The 21,224-nt window shown below is 46.4% G+C and overlaps 3 protein-coding genes and 1 long non-coding RNA gene across 13 annotated transcripts in view; 2 read left to right on the top strand and 2 right to left on the bottom strand.

Annotated features, from left to right (window-relative positions):
• Window positions 1–21,224, bottom strand: part of TIMM10 (translocase of inner mitochondrial membrane 10) — a 238,798-nt gene that overhangs the window by 96,338 nt on the left and 121,236 nt on the right. The gene's annotated exons all lie outside the window — the stretch shown is intronic.
• LOC128418581 (uncharacterized) lies at window positions 1,364–4,389 on the top strand. The gene is made up of 2 exons (XR_008331721.1): window positions 1,364–2,397; window positions 2,892–4,389. It is a non-coding gene; the product is annotated as an uncharacterized LOC128418581 (long non-coding RNA).
• On the bottom strand, window positions 4,496–12,878 carry YPEL4 (yippee like 4). 3 transcript variants are annotated; one of them, XM_053398296.1, is made up of 6 exons: window positions 12,769–12,878; window positions 12,377–12,413; window positions 10,367–10,690; window positions 10,005–10,048; window positions 6,594–6,702; window positions 4,496–5,964 (listed from the first exon to the last, which is right to left on the bottom strand). In XM_053398296.1, the coding sequence occupies exons 3-6, from the start codon at window positions 10,505–10,507 to the stop codon at window positions 5,875–5,877; spliced, it is 384 nt and encodes a 127-aa protein (XP_053254271.1). In that variant the 5' UTR covers window positions 10,508–10,690; window positions 12,377–12,413; window positions 12,769–12,878; the 3' UTR covers window positions 4,496–5,874. The 3 variants fall into 3 exon arrangements, with proteins under 3 accessions (XP_053254271.1, XP_053254280.1, XP_053254290.1); XM_053398305.1 differs by lacking the exon at window positions 12,769–12,878 and adding an exon at window positions 12,542–12,670; XM_053398315.1 differs by lacking the exons at window positions 12,377–12,413; window positions 12,769–12,878 and adding an exon at window positions 11,717–12,204.
• On the top strand, window positions 12,336–20,576 carry CLP1 (cleavage factor polyribonucleotide kinase subunit 1). 6 transcript variants are annotated; one of them, XM_053398189.1, is made up of 4 exons: window positions 12,336–12,448; window positions 15,969–16,045; window positions 17,694–18,318; window positions 19,595–20,576. In XM_053398189.1, exons 3-4 carry the CDS (start codon window positions 17,713–17,715, stop codon window positions 20,264–20,266), a joined length of 1,278 nt encoding a protein of 425 aa, XP_053254164.1. In that variant the 5' UTR covers window positions 12,336–12,448; window positions 15,969–16,045; window positions 17,694–17,712; the 3' UTR covers window positions 20,267–20,576. The 6 variants fall into 6 exon arrangements, with proteins under 6 accessions (XP_053254164.1, XP_053254140.1, XP_053254147.1 ...); XM_053398165.1 differs by lacking the exon at window positions 12,336–12,448 and adding an exon at window positions 12,852–12,960; XM_053398172.1 differs by lacking the exons at window positions 12,336–12,448; window positions 15,969–16,045 and adding an exon at window positions 16,052–16,169.

Genomic DNA, 21,224 nt, shown 5'->3' with positions numbered 1-21,224 from the left:
AGATGTCTTTCTGGAACTCTCTAGCTTTCTCCATAATCCAGCGCATGTTTGCAATTTGGTCTCTGGTTCCTCTGCCTCTTCTAAATCCAGCTTGCACTTCTGGGAGTTCTCGATCCACATACTGCTTGAGCCTTCCTTGTAGAATTTTAAGCATAACCTTGCTAGCGTGTGAAATGAGTGCAATTGTGCGGTAGTTGGAACAAGCATCAGTGTGAATTGACAAACTGCCTCCACTCTGTATACTGGCTCCTAACACTCAAGTTTGGACATGGAAGCATCATTGAATTTTGTGTCTTTACACCTAGTCAGAATTTTAGATTCCAGTGCTCTTCTAAAAACATTTTAAAATATATTCTAGTTACATGTGTCACTCAATCCGTTCTGTTGCTGGGTGTAATAAACTTGAACCAGTCTTGTTTTTTAAAACAAACAAAAACCACGACGAAATATTTCTTCCGGGGTCACATGAAGTAACTACAATTTAAACTGTCTTATTCAAAAGTGATGTGATGTCCTTATGGTACAACCCATATATGTAATCTCAGGGAACAACTCTAGAAGGTCCCTGTGTTACCTTTTCTGTTTACAGCACTATAACTTTGGGGGAAAGCTGATCGGAGTTCTGGGGACGTGTTTCAGTGGTCTTTAACTATTTGTCCTCTATATTGTATACTAGAGGCTGGTTTTGTTTGTTTGTGAAAAGGGCAAAGTTCTTGGCTAAATGGGCAGTTTCAAATGCGTTCACAAGCAGTTTCCTTGCTCCTGAGCTCAGTCACATTGCAGCAATATTTTCTTGTAGTTCCAACAAAACTTGCACGCTTGTGAATCCTTGGAGGCGTCCACCCAGTAAACTACTTACCTTAATTTATCAGAAAACATGCTTGAGTTCAGTTAAGAAATTGTCTCTGTCAAGGTCATGCGTACTTCCATTTCATTCCTCTGGATCATCTTGATTTTGTTAATTACATTTATGTTTGCTTTTACACTTTTTTGACTTTTATATGAAGCCAAGTTTGGTATTTTTGTCTTCCAAGGTTTTGCGGATTGTTAATGCCTTGGGTTGCCCTTGTCTCTATTATTTTTAGAAGTTAGCAATGATTAAACATACAACCACTATCTGTCAAACATACGGTTCCCCTCTTTAAAAGGTTCAGTGATTAGATATATATTTAATGGCCTCAACCAATATAATACAGTCTGAACTGAACTGCATTGTAGGAGAGGTTTGCCTACACTATCTTTGTTAGATCACTGCAGCTATCTGCCACTGAATTTGTGCAGCCAAGAAAGCCATGCAGACTAACTGCAACAAAAAGTCGGGATCCAGCAAAGATCCCTGTGTGTAGAAGAAGAGGTGTACAACTTCCATCGTCCCTGACCGTTGGCCATGCTGGCTGGCATTGATGGAAGTTGTAGTCCAGCAACTTCCAGAGGGCATAACTCCCCCACCCCTGGTGCAGAATATAAAAGCCTATATGGGTAGGGAGTGGGAGACTTATGAGAGAGGAGAGATTATATCTGTGGTGCAGCTCACTTATCTAGTTCTTTCACTTGAAAGCCTCTTCTCTGCTCCCTTTGCTCCAGAAGCATGTTGTCATTTCCCAAAAATTCCAATTGCTTCATCTCTAGTTGCAAGGTTCAGCACTACTGGTAGGTGAATGACCTGTTGGTGAAAAATAAGGGCACCCTTTCCCACCAGCCCACGTCACAAAACAATCAGTCGGCCTCTCCATTTCATTTATGGCACAATTCCCAGCCAAACCACTTAGGCACTTTGTTATAAATACATCTGCATTAATTTTTACTGGTGAGCTGTTTGCTGGTTCTCTTTCAGAGGTCTCCATAGGCATATCCATATTGGATAGCAAGGTTTTGGTTCTGGGGGACAGAGTTTTGCCTTGGGTTACAACTTTTTTTTTAACCTAGTGTTCACATGAATCAAATTCCAAGGTCTTGTGGTGTGATTAGCATGGGATGTGGTTAAGGCAGTGGGGTGAGACTCCCAGCCTTGACTGACAGCACTCATAGCTTTGGAAAATAAACCTTCCACACCTGCACCTGTTTGCCATTCTGCCCCTTATTATCTATTTGCTTTGAGTTCCTCTGGGTAGAGCATGTATTTTACCCTGTACTTTCAACCCTGTTTGCCGCAACAGAGCTTCTGGTTGTTACGTGAAAACAATTCCACCCAAAGTTCCTGCTGGAGGCCCATGGTGATATTTATAGCATCCATAGTGAATTCCATAGGATCAAGAGATCAGGTCAAGTGAATGCTTCAGCCCTCAAGCCTTACAGACCACAGCCAAACCAGTCATGCAGCAGTTGTCTGTCTGCATCTGGCAACAGTTGCAGGAGAGACTGTCAGAGGACTTTGTTGCATATATTTGTAGAGCTATGGTAAAGCCTTTATATGCTGCTCGTTGGACATAACACACACAAAATTCTGCATGGTGATAACCTGTATCAACCATTCAGCATATATTGTGGCGCATATAGTAGTTCACACGTAAATCACACTCTTGTCATATACACCAGACCACTAGATTGGAATATGTGCATTTGGTTGGCGCAGAGACACATACTTGTTGTTAATGGAAAAATGACTTCTGTGTATTGAATATTAATGAGGATTAGCTGATAGCTACAGTAACAGACAGGGAGTCAGGAAACCTAACGTTGCTTATCCCTGACTCTGCTGCCTACTAGATGATTTGGAGTGTAAAGCTACTTTTTCTCCATTTGTCTCAATCTTCCAAGGGCATGATGGAAATGGAGAATCCCAGATCTTCAGTATTTGTATATGAGATTGTATGTAGGGCCAAAAGTAAGAGATGAGCGGTACAGGTTTGAATCCATACCCAGAAATGTGAACACATGAATTCTATTAAAAGGTTTTAAAAGGTAAAGGACCCCTGGATGGTTAAATCCAATCAAAGGCGACCATGGGGTGCAGCACTCATCTTGCTTTCAGGCCGAGGGAGCCGGCGTTTGTCCACAGTCATGTGGCCAGCATGACTAAACCGCTTCTGGTGCAACAGGACACTGTGATGAGTGTGAGAGTGCATGGAAAAGCTGTTTACCTTCCCACTGCAGCGGTACCTATTTATCTACTTGCACTGGTGTGCTTTCGAACGACTAGGTTGGCAGAAGCTAGGACACAGCAATGGGAGCTCACCAGGGAGCTTACCACCGTTGAGCGAATTCAAACAGCCAACCTTCCAACTGGCAAGCCCAAGAGGCTCAGTGGTTTAGACCACAGTGTCACCTGCATCCCTAAGAATCCTACCATCCTAGTATCTAATAATTATTATTTTTAAGGTGGCTTATTTCTTATACTCCCATCTTGATGCAAAGTATTATCCCTCTGTAGAACTAAAACAACAACCCACAAATCTCAGGTTGGAATTAAAAGAATACTAAGACAGAGGCATTTGTGGGGAGAGATAAGAGCTGAATCCAACTTTCTGGATCTAGCTGTTTGTTCAGTGGCTACGCCAATGAGACACCATACTTGCACTAGAATAAAGACTTTTCTGATGTGGCAAGTAGGGAGTTTTTTAGCCGTCTTCTAACAAGAACAGACATTTCCTTAATCTTCTGCCATTCCAGTTCACACTTAGTGAATAGCCTTCTCAGTGCAGATGTGGAGCTGGTGGGTGCAGTGACAGAGAGCAGTTCAGCTGTAGAAAGAAGTTATTCCATCTACTTTTATTCCCCTCCCTCTCTAGGTAGACCTTCTGAATCACCTTCTAGAAACACTGGATGTTCCTGCTGAATGAAGACCAGAGAGGACGGTTGAAATTATTTGGGCACTACAGCAGCCCAGAGGGCACCCCAAAGAAAGCAAACTGATAAAGAGTTAAAATGAATCCCCCTTGTCTTGGGTGAGGTGAGAAGGTGGTTCTCTTGTTTCCGCATAGGAATTCGGAGAGAGGGAAAGAATGTGCGAAGAGCCTCCTGAGGCACTGGGCATGGCCCCTGTCCAAGGCTCTTTTCACATTGTGCTACTGTCTGAGCCCAACGTAAGCAGTGCAATGTAAAAAGGGCATTGGGTGGGTGGCCACAGCAGCATGAAGCCTCTATACGTCCATTACTGGCAATATTCAGGGGATAGGCATGGAGCCTTGCTATGTGGGGCAAAAGGAAGGTGTAACTGAGAAAACGGATAGTGCCCAGCAGCAGCAAAACATAGCTCCTGTGACAGCTGAAGTGCTCCCATCCACCCCAAATATATATGGGGCTGTTCAGCATCAGCTGTTCACAGCCAACATGGTTTGGCATCCGAGTGGAAGCTGAAGGGTTGTTGCTTTCTTGCAAATCACCTTTGACTGTTCTCTTTCCGAGGCGTTACAGCAGCCTATTGCCTAATAAATGTTACCGCTTCTTTAACTGGGTGCCTCCTGTGTTCTCAAAGTTGCTGAATTGCTGGTAAATTTTAAAATTTGTGGGAAAGAAAGCTCTGACTCATTCTAGATGTGGAAAGGAAGACATGGGCAGTGACTTCCTAGAATATGGTAATTTTGCACATACAGTTCTGTTAAGTTTTCAAATGGGGAGAAACTTTGTGGCTTGTATTTTTTTGTATATGTGGGTTTCCCGATGCTCATCCCAATGGTGCCGATGTTTGGTTATTTTAAAAGAAAAAGAAGCATAGTGGGCTTTCCAAGTTCAAGCAATCAGCCGCTCTTGTTTTAGAGAAGTCCTCTTGGGACGTTTGGCCAGCAAGCTTAATCCTTGTGAATATAACTGCTAGCTTTGGGCTGCAGCTGCGCAAGGAAGCAGGAAAAGAGAAGCCATTAGCAGCATGGCTCTTTTTGATTTTGTTTGTTTTTTAAATATAAAACACCTTTATTATACAAAAAAAATTCCTGCGCTGGTGACAGTGCTGAGGCTTTACCCCCACCTGCCCCCCATCCTGTCTTCATGTGGGGTGGGGGGATGTGGGGGAGCCATGGTGCCCAAGGATCACAAGCACACGGCGACCCAAAACAAAAGAAATAGACTCCATAGAGTAGACATTGGGGGGGGAAACACCACGGCAGTGTCAGGGAACAGGAGGGGTGAAAGGGGTTGTGAACTACCATGGCTCCATGTGGAGAGGGGCTGCTCTTCCCCCCCGCCTCTAGGATCCCTTTGTTTCCTGTTTGAGAGGGATTTCCTCTCCCCAACACTGGTAGGCTGTCAAACGCAATTTTTATTTCTCCCAAGAAAGGAGAAGAGCATAAAAAGCTGCCTTTTCCTGACTCAGACCCTCTTGGCCCTTCTAGCTCAACCTGGTCAATGTTGATTGGCAGCAGTTATCCAGGGCCTGTTCTAGCCGTTCCGTGAGGTTCTTTAAAAAAAAAACTGGAGATGCCAGAGATTGAACCTAGAACCTCCTTCATGCAACACTTGCCGCTAAGCCATGGCATCTCCTCAAGAGCTTGCCCTGTGCCCACAGCCCTTTCTGTCCTGTTCCAGGAAGGACTGCTTCTGTCCTACGCAACGGACTGCAAAAGTGCAAAACCTGCGTGCGGTTCCAGATGCCACCGCTTGCTCCGCCTGAAAGGCGCTGTCAGCAGGTGGGGAGCGCAGCATATAGATCACGTGGAATCCAATCCAACCCCCCCAGCACTGTCCCCTGAACCCTCTGAGCTTCCCCTTCTGCCGTAAGGGCAGGGGTGGGGTCCTCCACTCTGCGAATCCAGCATTCTTAGAAAGTACAAGAGGTTTGGGAGAAGGGTCCTGGTATCTCCACTCCCACGGGTGATGCTATGCAGGAGGGGTGGGGGTGGGGGGTGGGGCGGGTTGGTTGTGCCGGGATGCCAGCTGTGGGTGTGGGGTTGGGAAAAGGCAAGGCATGCTACGCAGGAGGGTGTGCGCCCAGAGTCCCCCTCAGTCCCAGCCGTTGTCCTTCACCATATGTGACATCTCAATAATGTACTTCCCTTCTTTGTACTTCTGGCTGGTCTCGAAGGCTTGTTCCTGGCAAATGAGGAGATTGGGAGAATTAACCCCATTTGCTTCAGACATCTGCCTAAAAACACACACACAAACTCCATAGAATATGCACCACCCTAAACACAAAAGTTGCTCTAAAAAGGGGTGTGTGAACAAAAAACCACCCACAATTACAACAGGGGAAGTAGGAATCAAGAGTTTCTACTAGTGTGGCCTGACAGCTGGAGGCTGACATTTCTAAGTGCCATGGTTTCTCAGGGCCAGTGTGGTGTAATGGTTTGACAGGACCGGGGAGAGCAGGGTTCAAATCCCCACTAAGCCATGTCACCATCGCTTAGCCTAATCTACCTCACAGGGTTGTTGTGAGGGTGGCATGGAGAGGAGACCCATGTACACCACCTTAAGATCCTTGGAAGATAAAGGCGGTAAGTAAGTAAATAAATAAATAAATAATAAGGCTTTGACAAGGACCTTGTTGCCCACATGTACGGCAGAGGGTCAGCCTGGCCCTTCTCCTCAATTGGGCAGAGTCAGAGACAGGTTCTCCACAGCTGCCTCATTTTGACTCTTTCCAACAAGGTTGCTTGCAAGAATCCTGTTTTGAAAGGGGATTTATTGTCTAGACTTGTAAGCTAGCAGTATTCAGTACTCACATATTTCCAGCCCAGTGTTGTCTTGCAGCTTTCGCAGAAAATGTCAGCGACTGAATGGAGGCCGGTGAGCAAGAGGCGCTGTTCGGCCGGACCACAGCCCACATTAACCCTGCAGTCAAAGAAATTAGAAGGCACTATCTCGTTTTATCCTTCTCAGAGTTCCACCCTGCTCTGTTCTACCTTACAGGGAGTTTACCACAAACGCTACGCAAAGAGGGTGTGAGGAACTATGTTTGTCCTAACACTTGTGCATTTGCTCACACATACACACGCACAGACAGACAGACAGACAGACAGATAAAAGAAAATAGGAGGAGGAGGAGGAGGAGGAGGAGAAGAAAGGATTTCAAGCCCCACCACTACTTTTTTCATGTGATTGGTTCATGGAAAGTTCTCAGCAACTGAAACATGACTTACACAATTGGTTATGAGAAACCACATCTCAGCAGTTCCTGTTTCCAGATAAAAACCTATTAAGCACCTATTTTCTTAGGATGCAGAAGTGTCACATTGCCTAAGCTTTAAAAATAAATAGATTTAAGAACAGTCATACCCCAACATTATATTCGTTCAGGCGTCTGACTGAAACCTAAGCCGTTTAAGAAGGATTTTGGCTGAGTGTTTTCAGCTTGATAATGTGTTTAATGCTGTTCCCATACATGTGGTTCTTTTATACTAGTGTATAAACTTGCTGTTTTTATATGGCAGTTTAAAATATAATCACATTTGATGTGGTTTTAATAAGTTTACATTGTGAGCCACTTTTTAATCCACCTGGTGGGAAAGAGCAGGATATAAGCTTTTTAAATTAAACAAATAAATCACTTCCTCATGCCTTTACCGTTTGTCTCAAAAAAGAAAAGAAAAGCCAGCTTATTCATCATCTAGGAACCAAGATGGGGCACTGAAAACAAGAGAAGAGTTCTGAATTCAATCCCACAGCGGCCTCCTGTGGCCATGAGGAGAAATGCCCAGTGTGACTGGGACACATTCACATTGTAGTGGAAGAACCATTCCAATTCCACAATGGTCCCTGGGAAGAGAAAGCTCTGACAGTTGTGTTTGATCTTTACTCAAGGCACGATATCTCTGCCTCGTCCCAGGCTTGATGGTACATGCTTAGCTGTAACACAGAGGCTACCGCAGCCAGCTGAACAATTGTCTTAGGAGTTTGTCTTAAAAGCTTGCTGTTCTGTCAGCTGAAACATGGGGTGTTCGGCCTATGACAACTTGAGAGCCATAGGAAGTTCCAAAGGTTTAATGTTTAAAAATATGCTCTCCAATCCAGCAGCAGGGGAAAAGAAACAAAACAACAGGCTCCCCTGCTAAACTAGGGGCCTAGAAACAACGAGGAACCTAGAATAACTCAGGAAGTGTCATTTTCATTTGCCCTGGAAAGTACAAATATCATCTCCTAAATATAAGGTTCTTCAGCTCGTCATAAGAATCTCTTACTATATAGAAAATCCTCATGTCCTGCTTGCAGGCTTCCCAAAGGCATTTGGTTGGCCGCTGTGAGAACAGGATGCTGGACTCGATGGGCCACTGGCCTGATCCAGCAGGGCTCTTCTTATGTCTTTAGGTCATGTTCTTATCCTAGCCAATGTTAGATCAACCTGGTGGAAGCAGGAGGCAGCCAGACTTGAGTTACTGGAGCCAAGGACCGTCAAAAGACATGGGCTTCCCCCTCATGATTTCAAACCGATCTACATTGAAAGAAAAGTTAAATTCTTCTAAGATGTGGAATCAGGGGGCTCTGGGGCAGAGGGAAAGAAATTCAGATCTTACCCTTATACTAAGATTTGGCCTCCCATCAATTACTTCAGACTAACTCTCCAGTGAGGTGTAAGGCACCATAACTGTGTTCCTTGTCTCTTTTTGGGGCTGGCATCCAAAAGGGCGATAAACCCAGTTTCACAGCTGGAATAAAAGCTATTCTATAACATTTGTTTAGATGAACTGTTCCATTCACGTTTGCCCAAGTAAGGGCAAAACCAAAATGCTACCGGAAAAAAAAGCCACCGAATCATCACTCGCTTATGAAATGCGCCAGCTGACAGACGATGGTCAATTCACCAATATGAAACTATCAATAGGAACTTTCCACAAACTGTAAAAGACATCCTATTTGCCATTCCCCGCAGAACTGGCCCAGCAGGTCCTTGCTTTTGCAAATCCCACAGGTTCCTACCACTGAGAAAAGAGCATCTACTTCTCAGGCAGAAAGAATTTGCCACTCCAAAACAACAGTTTGCTTGGCTAGGTTCAACAAGTATGACAGAGGAATGCTAGATCTGTATGACTCAGTCGGTCTGCCCTGGAACTAGGCCTTCTCCCTGCCAAAGGCCAATTAGAAATGAAGAGAAGGAAAAACTATGTGCTTTTCTTCACTGTCAAAACCATGGCACACAGGGAGGCACCTAGAGAGAGCCTTCTGCACTATGAGCTATATTTCGCATATATTAGAGAAGTCTGAAGGATGACCAGCAATCCTCTGGCACATCTCTATGTAGCGAGACAGGAGATTACTCATACATTGGCCTTTGCAGATGCATTCAGCAAGAGTCGTCAAAAGAGCAGGGGAACGAAGGGTTCATCCTGAAGGAAACAACATAAATAAGAAACACTTTGTAGAGATTCTGATTGATTGTTAGATCAGAGGGAAGAGAGTTCTCATTGCCAGCAATTCAGAATCAAGGGTAGATCATGCCTGAAGGTCAAGAGTGCAACATTCTGTGGATGGTTGAGCCAGCACCCAAGAAAGAGAGCCGCAAGGACACAAAGCAAGATGTGGGGAGTTCCAGTGCAAGGTCTGGTGGTGCTACCATTAAGTTCAGCAGGATGATGTAGGGAGGAATCCAGCGCTGAATTAAGGACTGACCATGAGACTTTGGGAACAAAGACTACAATAAGACAGAAATTACGCACTATTTAATTTCTATTAGATGTGCTTCATTTCTAAAAAGAGAATGGCTCAGGTGTAATGCTAGCTAGAAGTCATCCTTGCTGGCTGATGCCCTTATCCCAAGCCCCAGGTAGTGGGTGCCGAGGGCCACATATTCAGAGGTAATGTTGCTTTGTTCCTCTTGAGTTCCAGAGCTCAGTATGTCAAGCTCAGATTATCAGAATGCCTACGTAGTATGGAATGCTGAGTGAGATATGATGGATCAATGCCATCATATATAAGACCTCCCCCTGGAAATACTCAAATGTAACCCTAACACACCCCACCCTAGCAGCATCACTCTATATTTCCCTCCTTCTAATGGAACAGATGAGATGTAACAGTGCTCTACATTCTTCCGGTGTGAAATGAAACCACCTCTCTCCCTCTGCCTCTGCTCTGCTTCTTCCAATCTCCCCCGCATCCCCACCCACACCAAATAAAACCAATTGCAGTAGGAGACTCACACAGAATTGAAAAGATAGGCGCGACCATGACTTCCCTGGAAAGACTGTGGAAATAAAGTATAGGAGTTACGACCCTCTCCCTTGAAAGGCTCTTTGACCCACTCCCCCCACAAACCCAACTGCTTTGCTTCAAGGCAAAAATCCCCAGATACGATAAAGATCAGGTCTGTTCCTGGACAGACCGATGCGTATTGCTAGCAAGGTATCCCACCAATAGGGTGCCATCTTTTAGTAAGTGTCCTAGTTGGGCCCTGGGGTGGCACTGCTTTGGGGGGTCACACAATGCCAGAGATCCAGGAAGACCACAGATAAATAACAGCGGTATAGCTAAACTTGCTGCCATGTCCCAGGGATGCACATACCTTGGAGATGAGCTCATCGTGCTTGGCCAGATGTGCCCGGCAGTGAACACAGCTGTACGTTCGATGGCACCGGGGCAGGTAGCTGCGGAAGGTCTTGGTAGGGAGGCAGGCGGCGGGTGGTGCTGGCTCACAGCTGGGCATGACAGGCTGAAGAGCAATGCCCTGTCGAGGGGGGGGAGCCGGCGCTGTGCAGCCCCCGCACAGGCGGTCGCAAGTGAAACAGCGAAGCAGGTTGGCTAGAGCCGTGTTTCAGAAAAGTGAAGTTTGGGGGGGCTGCACTGCCAGGGCCCCCCCAGATGAGAACCAGACCGAAAGCGGAGTCACCTGCAGAGAGACAACGGCAAGCAATTATCAGCCCTGGGAGAAGCCTACTGTGCGTGTGTCAGACCCAGGAGGAGGTGATCTGGGCCTCTTCTGGAGGTGGAAGTTATGGCATGTCCTGCACTGCACAGCATGGAATGTGTATTTGAGCAGATAGAAAGCTCAGTGGATTCATCCGTCTGGAATAATTACCACTGGGCCCTTGCTCCACATTCAGACAGTTCGGTAATTAGAATCCTCCACCCACCTCTATAAAAAGGCAATGAAAACCGGGGGGGGGGGGAGGAAATCAGCCTGGTTTTTACCAGGTTCAAGAGGGAACTCGAAGAGAGACAGGACTGTAGTACAGTGGTACCTCATGTTACATATGCTTCAGGTTAAAGACTCCACTAACCCAGAAATAGTGCTTCAGGTTAAGAACTTTGCTTCAGGATGAGAACAGAAGTCGTGCTCCGGTGGTACCTCAGGTTAAGAACAGTTTCAGGTTAAGAACGGACCTCCAGAACGAATTAAGTACCCGAGGTACCACTGTAATTTGTGCTAAGTGGTTTGGGGTCTGCCCGATTCAAATCCCTGGTTCAGCCTATTGTTCTCATTGTTTACACAAACAGGCACACAACTCAGGTGCCTTGAACAACATGTTCAGCTTATCCTCACAACTTTCGTAACCTGGTCAGCTAATTGTAGGTTAAGGCCAGGGTTTCATTATGCTTTTGCTTTAAGCATAATTGTATCCGTGCAGCTCAAGCCTACGTATGTTTACTCAGAAATAAATCCCACTGAGTATGGTATGATTTGCTCCCAGTTAAGCCTGCACAGAATCAGAGTCTTGGGTTTCGCAACGCCCATGATCTGAAAGGCCCATCTGATTAAGAAACAGCTTTTCTGCTTTTGCTCTTATTCATATGAACACACAACACTGCCTTATATCGAGTCAGGCCATCGTCCCTTCCAGCTCAATGTTGCCTACGCTAACTGGGTACAGGGCTTCAGGAAGGGGGCTGTCATAGACCTATGCAGAGATTTTACCTGGCGCCTTCTGCATGCAAAGCAGCTGTCCTCCCTCTGAGCTACAGCCTTCCAATTGTAGATGTTGCTATTACACAGCATGTCACATAACCAATGACTCTGGCAACGTTGGAAAACATTCTGAAATATGCAGAGTGCCCTAAGGCCTCTGAGCAACCTTTGAGAAAAGAGGTCAGCAACGTTGCATTGCCTAAACCCAACCCTCTGGTGATGTACCCCGCTGCCCCTTGCACTAAACGACCCCCGCCACGAGCAGCTGCCTCGGAAAACATTCCTTTTTCCGACCCACCCTTGTCACGGGCCTTTTATTGTGGCTGCAACAGGGCCCTCTACCGGGGCCTCGACGTCATTTCCATGCGTGTTCATTCAAAGCCTCCTCCCGTCCGCCCCCGTTCTGACAGCGACTCTCGGGGGCTCCCCCTGTCGACAGCAAAGCGGCATTACAACCCCCCGCAAAAAGCTGACTTTCGGAAGCCCCAGTAGCAGCCTCATGCATTTGTCCACCGTGCGGGCATGGGCCATTAGCGCTTCCCAATCCGTCCTGCAGCAGCAGCAGCAACGCCGCGCGCAACTCCAGCTCCCCCCAAAAAGCAGCCCGGGTCCAGAGCAATGCCGCGCGAGAAGCGTCCCAGCAGAAAGCCCTGCGCGCTGCTTTCTTACCTTGCTTTTCGCACTTCACCCGTCCACTTCGTCTCTCCTAGAAGGGCGGGGGGAAGAAGGGAGAAATCAGGGGTAGGAAAAAGAAGTGAAGTGGGAGGAGTCCAGGTGTCGGGGGCGTGCGGGGGGGGGGACTCGAGGCGTTAATCACCGCAGAGTCTGACTCACGTGGCTGCCTGCGCGGAAGGAAAATAAAGGCGGATTTGGCGTCGCGAAGTTCCCAGAGGGACTTGGCCGGAGGTGGGGGGGGAGCGGGGATCGGGCTCTCTCGGCGCGGCCCGGAGGTGGAGGCGAAACGTGCAACTCCCCAAGAGCCCCGCGAGCGAGGGAGGCAAAGTTTCAGCTGCAGCGGCGGCGCCTCCGCCTCCGCCGCCTTTGCCCTCCGCGCTGCTCACCTTGAAGCCTGCGCCCGGGCGCGTGTGCGGCGGCGGCGAGGAGCTGCCTGTCCGTGTCTGCTCCTGCTCCTGCTGCCGAGCGGCGAGGGGTCGCGTCCAGGCGAGCGCAGCTTCAGGGCCGCCGAAGGGCTGCTTTTGTGCTTCGTCGGTAGACGAATGTGGCTGTGTGTTGTGGAACCGCATCATAACATTGTGAGTCATCCATCCCTCCCTCCCTCCTCCTCGACTCTCTTCCTTCCCCCCCCCTCCCCGCTCTCAGCCTGCTGCTACGTCAGAGAGGGGCCGGAGACACGGATCAGAGAGGGAGAGGATAAGCAGGGGCCACCAGCACCACCGCAGCAGGGATGCAAGGCGCAATGGGCACGCTGGGGTGGAGAGATCGGCGGAACGGGCAGCTGGCGACCAGGGAGCCGGGCAAGCGGGGGCGCTGCTGGGGTGGCTCCGGCGACAAGGATGGCGGTGGGGAGGGAGAAGGACGCGCAGGTGATAAATCCCACGTTGCGCGCCCGTGGCAAACTCTGACGCAGGGAGAGAGGCGAGAGACGCAGCTCAGGGTCACGGGCTGCAAATCTGCAATATCATTCTCCGGTGCACTTCTCCACCATCACCCCAGCCCCCAAAACATCTAGCCACTCACTTTAGGGCTTCCAGGATCCTGGCGACACCCCGAAACGCAAAGGCCCAGATCTCTCAACGCGCTTCAACCTTGACAGGCTCTGCCATTGCTTAGACTTTCTCTTCGCTATCCCGCACCCCACTTGGCATCCCCTAACGAATAGGTTGACAACCTCATCATCCCCTCCCCCTCCCCGCAACGTGGTTGCCAGACGAATTTGGCCTTGGGATCAATGTGGGGCCATTAACTCCAAGAGGAGTTTGGGCGTCCAGTTCTGTCGACGAGGAGTAGCATCCATTTAGTCTGTTACTAAGCAGCAGCAGGAAGACCAAACACGTCCTGCTGGTGCTATAGAGACTAAGAAACACTAGCCGCCTTCCGTGGAAGCATACACCACGCAGGCTGAAGGTACAGGTTGGAGGCACACCTATCTGATATGATAGATCAGCTTCTGCCGGCTTAAAAATGTGCAAGCTTTTGAATTCTTGAGTTCTTCAGCAAGCAGGTGCTGCATCAATGCATCAATGTTTGTTTTAAGGACTTCCACAGTCACCCAGTTCATCTCCCTTAGGAAGGTTGCATGCTAAACTGTTTTGTCTATTTATGTTTGCCTTGAGGAGCTGCAATTGCTTCCGGGGCTAAAAGCCCCGATTGATGGATCAAAACCTAAGTTGCCGCAAGCTGAATGAAAGTCATGCAAGTAGGGCCCTAATAAAACAAACAAACAGGCTGTTCTTGCTGTTCTAGAATTACAGCACTCCCTGATCCTTTGTACTTCAGTTTCCACCAAAGTACTATGTCATTTTCGTAAGTTGCAGACATCTCATTCTTTCCTTCTCATTTTAACACTCAAATAGTAGTATAAAAACTGTTTGGGTCTTCTGTGGTTAATAAGCCACCTTTAACAAACCACAAACGGGAGAAAAGTCTTTTTTTGATTAACAGTGATGTTTACAGTTAAATCAGTGGTCTGATGCTCAGAACATCATTCTTGGTTGTGCTACTGACTTCAACAGACTTGATCCAATCATGTTTGGTACAGAAGCATCTGGAAGCTGTATCTTGTTATGTCCTTCAAATAAAAAGGAACCAAGATCACTGTCATGGTAATAGCGTTCTGAAGATGACTCTATTCTTGCTGAAGATGAATATGGGCTGTACCAAAGGAATTGATTATATTGACTTATACTTCGTTTCCTTTCTCATTTTTGCTTAATCTTTTTTCTCCCTACCTTCTGCTGCCTCTTTGATCTCCTTCAAACTTAGCCTGACACCTAGGGTCCCTTTTATTTATAATACTATTTATAGGCCCTTTGCCACTTTTTTGGCACAGCCCATTCAAGGTGGTTCACAATGTCATAAAAACACAATACATACAGCAATCCAAAAACCCAGCAACAGCAGCAGTGTTAGCAAATACTTGAAAAGGTAGACCAGTTGAAACAAAACAGCAATGTAAATTTCCTGCAAATGTGAAGAATTATTTTAAAATGGGTAGTTCCCCCCTGCTTCTGCCCCCCCCACTAACAATGAAGGCTTTATTTAGGAGAGAACAATTCTGAAATAAATGGGCTTTTTAAACCCACTGAAAGGTTTGCAGGTTGGAGGCTAAAGAGCTGCAAGAGGAGAAAGTTCCACAGTCTGGGGACCACTTCCAAAAAGCCCCCCACCTACCCTTGCTGTTGTTTCTGCTTCAGTCAGTAACTAAGTGGAGTGAGAAGGGTACCTTCCGTAGCTGCAACTGAAGAATGGAGCAACATGACCCCCCCAAAAAAGCTATGTAACACAGTTGTGGTTTAATAATAAAATATTATGAACATTTCCCCTAATTTAGAACTGACATTTTAAAAGATGCAAATGGAGGAAGCATAAAATATCCTGTTGGGTGGACCTGTTCAGGGCAGCAAGGCAGACGAAGGCAGGAATCGCATAGCCACTTGCCTTGAGTAGGGTCCATTGAAATCAATGGGACTTACTTCTGTATAGACATGTATAGGATTCTTCCATAAGTGACATCCTTGCAACTTCATTGCCTCTAAGCTGCTGCTCAACCCAGTAAAGCACATTTAGCTACTGAACAATGCTAGCGGGAAGGAGAACTTTGTAATGGTATGACTGGAGATTTGCAGGGGTGGGCAGTTACACCACAACTGACTCAGTGCAGAGTAGCAAGCAGCAGGTACAATCTGTCTGAGTAGTAAGAACTTGGAAGTTCATCAGTTGAACCCTTAAAACAAAACAGACTATTTTGGGAAGACTTAGTACTGGCTTTGATACCCAACATTGTGTATTTTTCTAAGTAAACAAATAGTAAAAGAGAATCCGGGGGAAACCTGAATTTCATGAGACCTTTTGTGGCATACGCTTTTATAGTCTCTGGTCAAAGGAAGTTTATTCCACAATAAATCGTTAGTGTGCTGCCTTGTTTTTCTTTGGGTGGATGTTTGGTGAATTTGTAAGCAAATAATCAAAGACCATGCTATGCCTTTTTCTGTCAAAAGATGAGAAGCAGAAATTATTCATGGCTGCATGGGTTTAATCTCTCTCTCTCTCTCTTTCTCTTTCTTTCTTTCTCTTTTTTCAGAACCACGGAGAGTGAAATTTTTCAGATGAGTGTTTTTGATCTGAGGTGGTGAGAAGAAAATAACCCTACACTATAGAGTAGGAAACGTGCTTCCGCGGTTGTTTGTTTGTATTTAGCAGCTGAACAACAAAGGGTTAAAAATGGGGGTCAGAAACTACATTTCCCAGCGGGCCGCGCGAACACCAACCACTTCCCCGTCAGGTAATTGAAGGAGGCGGAGGCGGCTCAGGGGCATGCGTACATCACACAATCGCTGCGGCCGTCACTTCCAGGACAACCGACACTTCCGTTGCCTGGCCCGATCCGGGACTCGTGTGGTTGGATCCCTGTGGATTCAGTAGGTGGGTGACTTTCCTCAGCTCCTCAAGGCCTCGGGTCGGTTTCCATGGAGACGTGCAGCCTTCGCGAAGGCAGGAGCGCAACTGCCTCTTCGTGGGGAAGAGTCTTGCCCGTCGCCTCGCCCTAGGCCCCTTCCCCTCTGTGCTGCCGGGCAGGCACTGAAACGCGGCGATAGCTGCGCGGTTGTCAACACTCGAAACGGGGTGGGGGTTGAAACCCCAATGGGGAACAGTGTGTCGCCCAGTGTCAACGACATATGGATAGTTCCTAATCTTTGGCTGTTGGTTAAATCTAGAACGGTTTCGCTTCTATGGAAACGAAACTGTTCCAGATGGATCAAAATGACAGATCAGCAACATTCAGCCCCAGGATCGATCTCCTCCCCCCTCTGTACAATGCCAATTCAGTAGTTAAGCATGTGGGGGGAAAGGTTGCCACTAGAAGTCTTGCTGAGACTCTGCTGTGGTATGGGAGCACTGGCCTGCTCCCCTCCACCCTCTCTTCAGAAGGATCCTCCAGTGAAACTGGTTGCTGACTAGTGAGCCTTAACTGTCTTCAGATGGAGCCACCAGGCACACATTCATAGCCAGCCCATGCAGCCTATAAGTGGCACATCATCCAGCTTACAATATGTACCACAAGCAAAAGAAGAGGGATGGATGAAGTTTGTGCTGTACTGTGTTTGCACAATCATATCTCAGTTTAAGCTGAGATGTGCAGAAGCTTCAAGTATTTTCAGGCAGCTCCTTTGGCAAAACAGCTCATAAAGCTATGGTTAATCGTTGCTGCCAATGGCTTCTAAAGCCAGAATATAAAGCTATGGTTTAAAGTTGGCTTCCAGATCCTGGATTATATGGAAGTAATTCACTGTTGCTCCTGGTTTGTATGTGAACGGAAGCTGTGGCTAACTGCAGTTTCTTGGCTTGTTTGTTTGTTCATTCACACAAAGCATAGTGCGTAGGGGATGTGTGCAGGTGTCTGAAAGTTGTGCATATCTTGGCTGATTAAGCTGAGATTTGAGTGTGCAACTGTGATCTTTACAATTCAATGTATAGTTTAACAAGCCCATCCAGATCGTTTAGGCCACTGATAATAAGCAGTCCCCCCGCAACGGCAAACCCTCAGACTCCCTGGACCACCTGGGGAAACTTCCTGCCTAACCAGAAACATATTTAGGTTAGAGAATAAACAGGAAAGCAAGGTGTCCACCCTTTGAAAAATGCATATATAAAAGGGGGCATTTTTGTCCAACTTAACATGTTATGTAAAATGGGACACCAGGAGAGGAAAGATACCTCAGTACTTTTGCAAGCTTTCTAACAAGAGTAGATGTTTCATTTTTAAAACATGAGTTGGTTTAATTAATACCTTTTTTTGTATCCATAGCAGTTGCAAAGGAAACAAGATGGCAGAGGAAGCTGGAGATGAAAAGAAACTGGTGGCCAAGTTTGAGTTGGAGAGGGAGACTGAGCTCCGCTTTGAGGTTGAAGCTTCACAAATGGTCCAACTAGAGCTTCTGACAGGCATGGCTGAGGTCTTTGGAACGGAACTGACACGCAACAAGAAATTCACCTTTGATGCTGGTGCCAAAGTGGCTGTCTTCACCTGGCATGGCTGTTCAGTACAGCTAACTGGTCGGACTGAAGTAGCCTACGTCTCCAAGGACACTCCCATGCTGCTGTACCTCAACACCCATACAGCCCTGGAACAGATGCGGTGGCAGGCTGAGCGTGAGGATGAACGGGGACCTCGTGTCATGGTGGTGGGCCCCACAGATGTAGGAAAGTCAACAGTCTGCCGTCTGCTGCTGAATTATGCTGTGCGCCTAGGGCGCCGGCCCACTTTTGTGGAGCTGGATGTAGGGCAGGGCTCAATCTCTATCCCAGGCACCATGGGGGCACTCTATATTGAGCGGCCTGCAGATGTTGAAGAAGGCTTCTCGGTTCAGGCCCCTCTGGTCTATCACTTTGGGTCCACCACACCTGGCACTAACATCAAACTCTATAACAAGGTAAGCAGCATATTTGAAATAGTATGTGATATGGTGATCCTTTGCATGCATCCTAGTCTCATGGAGCTGGGCTGGGCTAGGTTTTTTATATCCTTATCAAACTGAGAATAGGGATGATAGTTAGAAATTGAATTTCCATTTTCACCTTTGACTATGTTATGCTGGAGGACAAACAAGAGATGGCTAGTCAATAAATTATTATCATGAACCTTGTTAATCTGCTTCAGCATGCTGTTATATTCCAACTGTCATTAATTTGGAGACCAACATGTAGATGTAGGGCTGCCTAAGCCTTTTTATTTGAACAGGCATAGGCACCTGCAACTCTTCATAGGACTAGGCTGTTAATGGTCGATAACTCTTCAGATCCTTATCTTTTATACAAGGCAATAAACTAAAATATGCTGGTTTTACTTATCTAAGGAGTAAATTGTATAAGACAAGTTTAGGGAGAGTCTTGTTAATATATTTGACTTGGATAACAGACCTGTCTCTGATTAAGGCAAATCCTTAAAAACCACACCAATGAAACTCCAGATCATTATCCTTTACACAAAGACATTAGCACAAGACATGCTGGTTTTACTGGTTTAAGAAGTAAATTGTGTAAGGCAGGACAGTTTAGGAAGGATCTTGTTAATATGTTTGACTTGATCTGTCTCTGATGAAGGCAAATATTTAAAAACCACTCTGAGTATTTCATTATTGAAGAAAACATTAATGAAGACAACATCTGCGCTGAATAAACATATGATGCTGCTTGGCTGATCTGGAAACTTCTCTTTAAAACAGCAGGCTTTAGTCTTTTGCATACACAGTGAATTGGTCATGGAGCTTATTTCAGCTTAACTCCCATCAAAATCCAACAATATCTGGAGGGCAGCAGGTTGGGGAAGGTAGGCTATGCCTCTTAAGTTTCCAACTTATTTCTCTGGCATCTACAGTTAAAAGGTTCTCAGGTCACAGGCTTGGGAAAGTTATTGAGGCCGTGCAGAACTGCTTCTAGTCAGAGTAGACAATTATGAGCTAATTGTATAAATGGTCTGGCTCAGAATAAGTAGCTTCATATGTTTATAGAAAAGTAATACAGATTCACTTTTGAAAAGCAGGGTGGGGTGTGACTAAGCTAAAACTTCAGTATTAGTAAACAACCTGGAGATTTCCGAGGACGGAAGCTTCTAAAAGAGGCCAGCTATCTTCATTTCATAAGACTTTCACCCATGAGATTTGTGTGGTTTCCTGTTGGTTAATGCTGCTGCTTCATCTTTTTCTGCAGATTACATCCCGCTTGGCCGATGTATTCAACCAGCGCTGTGAGGTGAACCGCCGGGCTTCGGTCAGTGGCTGTGTCATCAATACCTGTGGCTGGGTGAAGGGATCTGGGTACCAGGCACTTGTACATGCTGCCTCTGCCTTTGAAGTTGATGTTGTGGTAGTTCTGGACCAGGAGCGCCTCTACAATGAACTGAAGCGGGACTTGCCTCACTTTGTTCGGACAGTGCTGCTCCCTAAGTCAGGTGGAGTGGTCGAGCGCTCCAAGGACTTCCGGCGGGAGTTTCGTGATGACCGCATACGCGAATATTTCTATGGTTTCCGAGGAAGCTTCTACCCACATGCCTTTGATGTGAAGTTCTCTGATGTCAAGATATACAAAGTGGGCGCTCCCACTATCCCTGATTCCTGCCTGCCTCTGGGCATGTCGCAGGAAGACAACCAACTCAAACTGGTACCAGTTACACCTGGGCGTGACATGGTACACCATCTCTTAAGTGTTAGTACTGCTGATGGCACTGATGAGAACATCTCTGAAACAAGTGTGGCTGGTTTCATTGTAGTCACCGGAGTTGACCTTGAACGCCAGGTCTTCACTGTGCTTTCACCAGCCCCTCGCCCGTTGCCCAAGAACTTTCTGCTCATCATGGACATTCGTTTCATGGATCTTAAGTAGTACCGGCGTTTGCAAGAAAATGAGAAGACTCCACCAGGCAACTGCTAGCTCCCTCACAAACAAACCCATTACAGTCCTGGATGGAACAGCATCTCACACAGACCAGGCAAGAGAGAGAAAGCAGTCACAATAAGGGATGAACATAGTTTGAACAATTTGAAATAGTCCTTTCTGTTTTCTCTCCATTGTTGGAATGAATCCCTGAGTAGAATGGTAGAAGATGAAGCTTAGAAAATCCACGGGTTTAACTTATTGAACCACTATAATGGACAAAAGTGTTGTCTGTTAGCTAGTTAATTGGTTTGCTTTATGATGGGTCTCCTTTGAGGTGTCATTCATTTAATCTGGTCTTATCTGAAAGTGACAATAGTGTAAAGAGGGCATTTTTTAGAAAAAACTTTATATATAGATATTTTTAACTTTAATAAATTCCCAAATGTTGGTAGTTTCATGTTTGCGTTTCTCTCTACATGTAACTAAAACCTTGTTTCAGCATTAAAAAACATGCACATATAGATACAGGGTAAGGCAGGACAAAGGGGGACTGTTTGGGTAATAAGCATACAGGGATGAGAAGAAATATTCCATCGGGCAGAAAGACATACATAAAAATGTGCATAAGAAAGCAGTGGCAATTTTGACTTCAAAGAACATGGCTTTCAGATACCACTAGTCATGTTCATATAGGAAGCTTGCAATTAGGCACATGACTTCAGCTTATGAATGGAAACATAGTATGAAAATCCATTCTGATACGCTAGATCAGGGCGGTCCAACTTTTCATACCAAGTGGGCTACAAGAGTACTTGTGACATGTCCCCCCCCCCCCCCCCGAGCTTCACGTTGCCTTCCCAAAGCTGGCTCTGGCAGCATCCTAGAACCTCCCACCTCTTTTTGAAAGCTGGGAAACTAGGCTTTTGGAAGGAAGTGGGAGGATTCTAGGACCCTGCCAGAGCTC

Source organism: Podarcis raffonei, chromosome 1, assembly GCF_027172205.1.
Source record: "Podarcis raffonei isolate rPodRaf1 chromosome 1, rPodRaf1.pri, whole genome shotgun sequence".
NCBI classification, from domain to species: domain Eukaryota; kingdom Metazoa; phylum Chordata; class Lepidosauria; order Squamata; family Lacertidae; genus Podarcis; species Podarcis raffonei.
This window is presented reverse-complemented; position numbering and strand designations above follow the sequence as displayed.